Below are 6,362 nucleotides of genomic sequence, written 5' to 3' on the forward strand. Positions count from 1 at the left end.
GGGGTCTTTAAGAGGAGGCTGGATGAACACCTTGCTGGGGTCATTTGACCCCAGTAATCTTTCCTGCCATGGCAGGGGGTCGGACTAGATGATCTACTCAGGTCTCTTCCGACCCTATAAATTATGAAACTATGAAACCTGTGAAAGAAAATCTTGGGACACAATCAAAGGACCATATTAGAGGTGTCAAAATGAAGTATACCATGCCTGTTTTGCACATATGTGCTACACCCCAAAATGGACATAATGTGACTATGAATCAAGAGGCACAGTGCTGAGTTGGAATTCTTGAGGAAACATTTTGGAGGGCTCTTGAGCATGTTTTGCTGTGGATGATTTCATAGGAGGACATCTAGATGCCCTTTTCACCCCAGGGGAAGATAACAGTCTGGGCTAACAGCAGGCCCCACAGACTGCTGTATGATTGGTTTCTAATAACATTAAGTATCGATTTAATAGGCATGTGTTAGTCCTCAGGTTAATTACAAGCTTTGATACACTTTGTTCCTAATGTTGTAGCCTGCTTGAGGAGGGGAAAGAAAAGGTATCTGAGGGAGCTGGAGAGAGAGAGAGAGAGAAAAAAAAAACCACAAGCTGAAATGATGCTGAGATGCTCTGCAGTGGCACACTATACAGCCTTTGTTTCAACTGCAGCTGTCTGCTATTGTGCTTGGAAATGTGTCACTCGGACACCTTCCTGACCCACTTGAAGACCGAGGGTCTCAAAGCCATAGGCTTGCCTCTCAAAAAGTCATGCCAGGGCTGGCTGAAGGGGATCCTACAGGAGGGAAACCAGATATGGCTTTTCAGGGAGTCCCAAGGCAGAGCTTCCCTTGAAAGGGGTGTGGGTTCTCTGATAAGAGGATCCATGACAGTAATCAGTTCCTGTGGCAGTAGGCATGTGCCAATAAGTACTCCCAAAAGTGGTGCGTAATGTAGCCACAGCATTGGGTGCATAGTTTTCAAGGGAGCGGGGGCAGAATGAGCAGAATCATTGTAGCATGTTACGTTTCAGCTTCCCGCATCATGGTCCTCTGGTGGTGTATGCATGCCCTAGAGGTCTGAAGAGTTGCCTGGCAGCTAGCTACACCCAGACTTGTTGCAGTATTATGCCTAGGGAGCAGTTTTGTATCCTGGGCAGGGCTCCATAGACAACCTTCAGTGAGGCTGAGTGGAAGATGCACTAGATCAACACATTTAAGAGTTGGTCCAGCTCTCTTTCCTCCCCAACCAAACCCCTTTCTTGTCCCTGCTACACTTTCCAGGCACTAGTGGTTTAGCCCTTGGCACAGTTCGGATAGCCTGTGCATTTGTGTCCCCAATCTCAAGATTCTTGGTAGTTTCATACCTGGACTGGATGGAGAGAAAAGACCCAGGACTCCGATTTGACAAAGTAATGTTGGGGTGGGTACAGAGCATGCCACTGATAACTACAGCAATGTGTTCTGTATGGCCTGAATTCTGATGGTGATAGCATCTTTCTTGCCTGTAACACTTTCATTTTCTTAAATTGAGTAAAATGCATACTTTTTCACATAATTTTTCTTTTAAAATCATATTTATTATAGTTTAAGGATCAGCAATGTCTGGGGTTCCATCGTGTTAGACACTGTACAAAACACAGGCCAAGTTGGCTCTACAGACTACCATGTAGAATTGCCTTCAGATCCAAGCGAGTTCATTTTAAGCAAAGCAGTTGGGCCACAGAAGCACAGTGGGCTAATTTATTTAGCGGAGAAACAGATACGTTACCCTGTATGGATTTCCAGACTGCTGTGGCTAGACTGCTTCTGTTATCCCAGTTCACTGGGACATCTCTACACTATCCTGCAAACTGCAGTATTGATATACCCATAGGAATAGATGGTCTAAGCCATGAAGAGTTTACAATCTAAATACAACTCATGGGTATAAGATGTCATTTAACAGTTTTTCTGTATTAGAAAATGAAAATGTTGAAAAATTGTTTTTTTCTCTACAGAAGTCTTCCAACCATTCTATCCAGTTGTAAATGAATTCACAGATACCTCTCAAGATGCAGAGCAACAGATCTTCGGGAAACTGCACTGACCCTGACATGAAATTTCAGTTCTCTCTGTACGCAGCCACTTACATAATAATATTTATACCTGGTCTACTAGCAAACAGCATTGCATTATGGATTTTGTGTCGCTTCATCAGCAAAAAAAGCAAAGCCATAATTTTTATGATAAATTTGGCTGTGGCTGATCTTGCTCATGTTCTGTCATTACCACTCCGAATGTTTTATTATTTAAACCATACCTGGCCCTTTGGGAGCTCCTTTTGTCAGCTTTGTTTCTACCTGAAGTATCTCAACATGTATGCAAGCATTTGTTTCCTTACTTGTATAAGCATGCAAAGATACCTTTTCCTCCTCCATCCATTCAAGGCCAAAGACTGGAAGTGCAGGTATGATATAGGCATTAGTGTTGTTATATGGATATTTGTTGGAGCTGCATGCTTAACAGTGCCAATTTTTAGAAGTCCTGCATTGCCCAACAATAATAGACACATATGTTTTGCAGACCTTGAAGTGAAGCAAATTACAACAGGAGCTGCTGTGACTTTGGTAACAATAGCTGAATTATCTGGGTTTGTGATCCCCATTTGCATTATTGCATATTGCACTTGGAAAATGAGGGCGTCTCTACAGGAATTCCAAACATCCTTGCAACCCACAAGTGAAAAAAAGCGAGCTTTACGCATGATCCTGACATGTGCAGCTGTATTTTTCATCTGTTTTACACCATATCACATAAACTTTCCTCTTTTTATGATGGTGAAACAGAATGTAATCACAAACTGTTCCATACGCAGAAGTACGCTTCATTTTCATCCAGTTTCTCTATGTCTTGCAAGCCTGAACTGTTGTTTAGATCCAATCGTCTATTACTTTATGACATCAGAGTTTCAAGACCAATTATTGAGGCACGGAGGTGCTGCCCACAGGAGTGACCTTACGGACAGAGAGAGTAGATCATCTTTAAAGGAAACCGTTGATGATGATAATACAGAGAAAGGAAGTCTTTTATGTGTCAAATGTTGGTTTTTTCCAAGACTGTTTAATCAAACAAACAACATGGAAAGTCCTCCAATGGAAATTGAAGAGTTACAATAAGTCTCATGGCAAAGTGTGGCAGATGGGGGTCCCAGAGTTGGCCATGACATTTCCTGGTGCCCTGTGACCGGGCCAGCTCTGCCCCAAGGGCACCTTCTTATTTTGTCTGGCATGCCTTGTTGGCAAAATGATAAATAGGGAGGCTGCCTATGAGCCTTTGTACAGCTCCCAGTCCCACTGAACCCTGCTAGACCATACTGATCTTCAGACCCCTCACTGGGCCTTTTCCAGACAGCGCCTTGCAGGACACCTCAAGCCTTACAGGCTATTTGTGTTGCTCCAAATCCTCCCCTTTACCATGCCCCACGCCTTGCAATGTAACATGATCAGCTGACTCACTTAGCCCTTTCCTGGGGCCTAACTCCACCCCTATGCTGAGCCTCTTTCATGTCCCTGTTTATTGCACCCCTATGGCACCAGGCCCCTCCAACCTCTATAGCTGTGCCCTTCTAGCACTGGGCTCTACACAAAAGGGTGCCCCACCTGCTGGGCACTGATGAGGCCTCCTCCACCCCTTATAGTCTCATCCCAAAACCACTGGTACAAATAACAACACAAACATAAGCCCCTGCTATAACATAATACTAACAATGAAGGCAGCACTCTGTCCCTTTAAGAGGGCAAATGTCCGCCCTTAGGGTAGCATGCCTCCTAGCCCCAGGTACCTGGGGAGCTCCTGGAGTCGTACTGCGCTTGGGTAACAAAGCAGGTAGCACCAGGTCTCAGGCAGCTCCCTTGTGCAGGACCTCCTTCCCCTCCCAGTTGCCAGAGATAGTGAATCCAAACTCCAGCATTGAGCTTATATATCCCCAGGGCCCTGCCTCCTTCCAGTCACCTGACCACCTGCAGGTGCTGGCCAATCACCCCCTTAGGCTGTTGCTCAGGCAGCCTGAAGGTGTGGAGCTCTGCCTATCTGCAGGGCTGTCTGGCTAGGCTGCTTCTGCTCTTAAAGACGCAGGCACATCTTAGTGCCCTGCTACACAGAGCAAGACATTTTGCTCTACAGGGGTGCATTTCAAAGTTGAAATGATAAGCTAAGTTTATGCTAAGCTCAGAAATATAGGATGAAAACATCTCTTGCCAACAAATACAGGATATCTGAAAGAGATAGATCCCTTAACTTTATCTTTTAAAAAATATTATCATTGTGATCATCTCCCTATTTACCATAGCCTCCTCATGCAAAGCTCTCTTTCATTTCCTGGGGAAGTTGTTAGGTCCCATAACTCGTCTTCAAAGATATTCTAAGATGTGTGTCTTCAGGTGATCCATGTAGTGAAATTCCCTTGCCTATAATGGGGATTTGACTAGTTCATTTCCATCTCCTACTTGAGAAGTCTTGAGAGTGCATTTAATGCTTGTTATTACCCTTACAGCCCTATAGGACTCTTGTCTCCAAGCTACATTTAGAATATTTGAGATATCAGTCAAGGTATTTTTTAAAATCAGTAATACTTTATTTCTGACAATAGCATGGTTTAAGTTGATTAATGTTGCTGTTTCAGTAGATTACAATGAAAATGGAGTAATTTATTATATATATAAAAAAACATTTTTTACTCTGCCAAATGCTGATTTACTTTGTGGGGGAAAGAAAGGATTTGATTCTGCTGAAATTTGTAATGACATTACAGTCTTCCTAATGACTGTTTATTTAGACACAAGAATGCATTCATTTCAGTCAAAATATTCAGCCCACCCCAAAACTGTATGCTACACAAGCTCTGAAGCTTAGCTAGTTGAGAAATTGTTTTTTTTTCCCTACAAGACTTAGCTATTTCATTTTTTTCTCATTTTGTATCAGAATGAATCCGATGCTTCTTGGAACCATTCACCAAAAATCAGAAAGTGAGATCCCAGAACGTCAATAGTCCAGGGATCAGGGCACTCTGAGTATGTACACACGTACTAAGTTGACTTAAGTTAACACAGTTAATTTAAGACAGAGAACTTAAGTTAAGCTCTCAGAGCCTACACGTGTACAGCTCCTTGACATGGTCTCATCCTGTGAGCTAAGTTGAGTTAACTAATGGGACTCAAGACAATACACTTTGGAAGTATATTATCTTCTGCCACCATTAAGTCGACTCTGATCCGCATAAGTGTACACACTCTGACAGTTAAGTCAATTTAAAAAAGTTAAATTGGCTTAACAGTCAGAAAGTTACTCCATGCACACACACCCTATGGTACCATGCAACAGGCCCAAGGTTTGAATCCATGGTTTAACTCAGGCGTGGGCAAAGTAAGGCCTGCAGGCTGGATCCAGGCACTTTCATCCAGTCTGCGGCACCCCGCAATGAATTCTGCTCCACCCAGCCCTTCTGCCCACAAGGGTGGGAGCAAGGTGTCTATACCTACCCCCCAACATATCCTATTATGTTTCACTCCTACACTCATGGGCAGAAGGGCTGGCACGGGGCAGGGCTGCTGCTGCAGGCTTCCCTGGCATCCGGCTCCCTCCAGGCAGCAGATAGGGAAGTGGGGGCAGGGCTGCAGCTGGGCGGGAGCGCAGAGCATAGGGCCCTTGCCCAGGGGGGTGGCAGCAGTGTGAAGCTTGGCTGGGCAGGGTGTGGGCATGAGGAGGGAGGGGTGTGAGGACTCCCCCACACACTCCTCGCATGGCACACTGTCCTGGCAGGCAGTGGGGGGCAGCAGCAGCAGGGGAGTGGCTTTGCTCGGCGCTGGTGCCTGGCTCCTGGCTCCAGCAAGTGCTGTAAGAAGCACAGCCCCAGCTGGCCATTTGTTTCCCCAGTGCTCCCCACACTAACGGGCCACAGGAAGGAAGCCCCAGGTGCTGGCATGGAGAAAGCAGCTGGCTCCAGTGCCTGGGGATTCTCTCTTGTGCCCTGCAAATACGGGGAGTGCCAGGGAAACAAACGGCCCAGCAGGGGTGTGCTTTTTGTTGCAACGTGCAGCACTGGCCAGAGCCAGGTACCAGCACCCCCGCCTGCTACTGCACCATGGGGGGAGGGAGTGTGTGGGTGGGTCCCCACACACCACACACACACACAGACACTCCCCCACCCAGTGTTGCCTGCATTGACTTCAGGAGAGTACAGTGTGTTCCAGAGCCACACAACCCCCCAACATACCCTATGCCCCCCACACAGCCACACCCCCCTCACAACCCCCACATACCCCACACATCCACCCCCACAGATGCACACCTGCCCTCATACACACCCAATACCCACATGCCCACAGCCCCCCCCACAAACCT

At 46.1% G+C, this 6,362-nt stretch overlaps 1 protein-coding gene across 1 annotated transcript in view; it reads left to right on the forward strand.

Moving 5' to 3' along the window:
- The window catches only part of LOC109310909 (putative P2Y purinoceptor 10), a 12,866-nt gene extending 8,163 nt beyond the window's left edge, over positions 1–4,703 (forward strand). The window contains exon 2 of the mRNA XM_019536269.1: positions 1,982–4,703. Coding sequence (XP_019391814.1) covers positions 2,012–3,139 — 1,128 coding nt within the window. The 5' untranslated portion in view covers positions 1,982–2,011 and the 3' untranslated portion in view covers positions 3,140–4,703. The remainder of the gene's footprint in view (positions 1–1,981) is intronic.
- The last annotated feature ends 1,659 nt before the right edge of the window (positions 4,704–6,362 follow it).

This window comes from Crocodylus porosus, unplaced genomic scaffold, assembly GCF_001723895.1.
Source record: "Crocodylus porosus isolate Cpor-Errol unplaced genomic scaffold, CroPor_comp1, whole genome shotgun sequence".
Classification (NCBI taxonomy): domain Eukaryota; kingdom Metazoa; phylum Chordata; order Crocodylia; family Crocodylidae; genus Crocodylus; species Crocodylus porosus.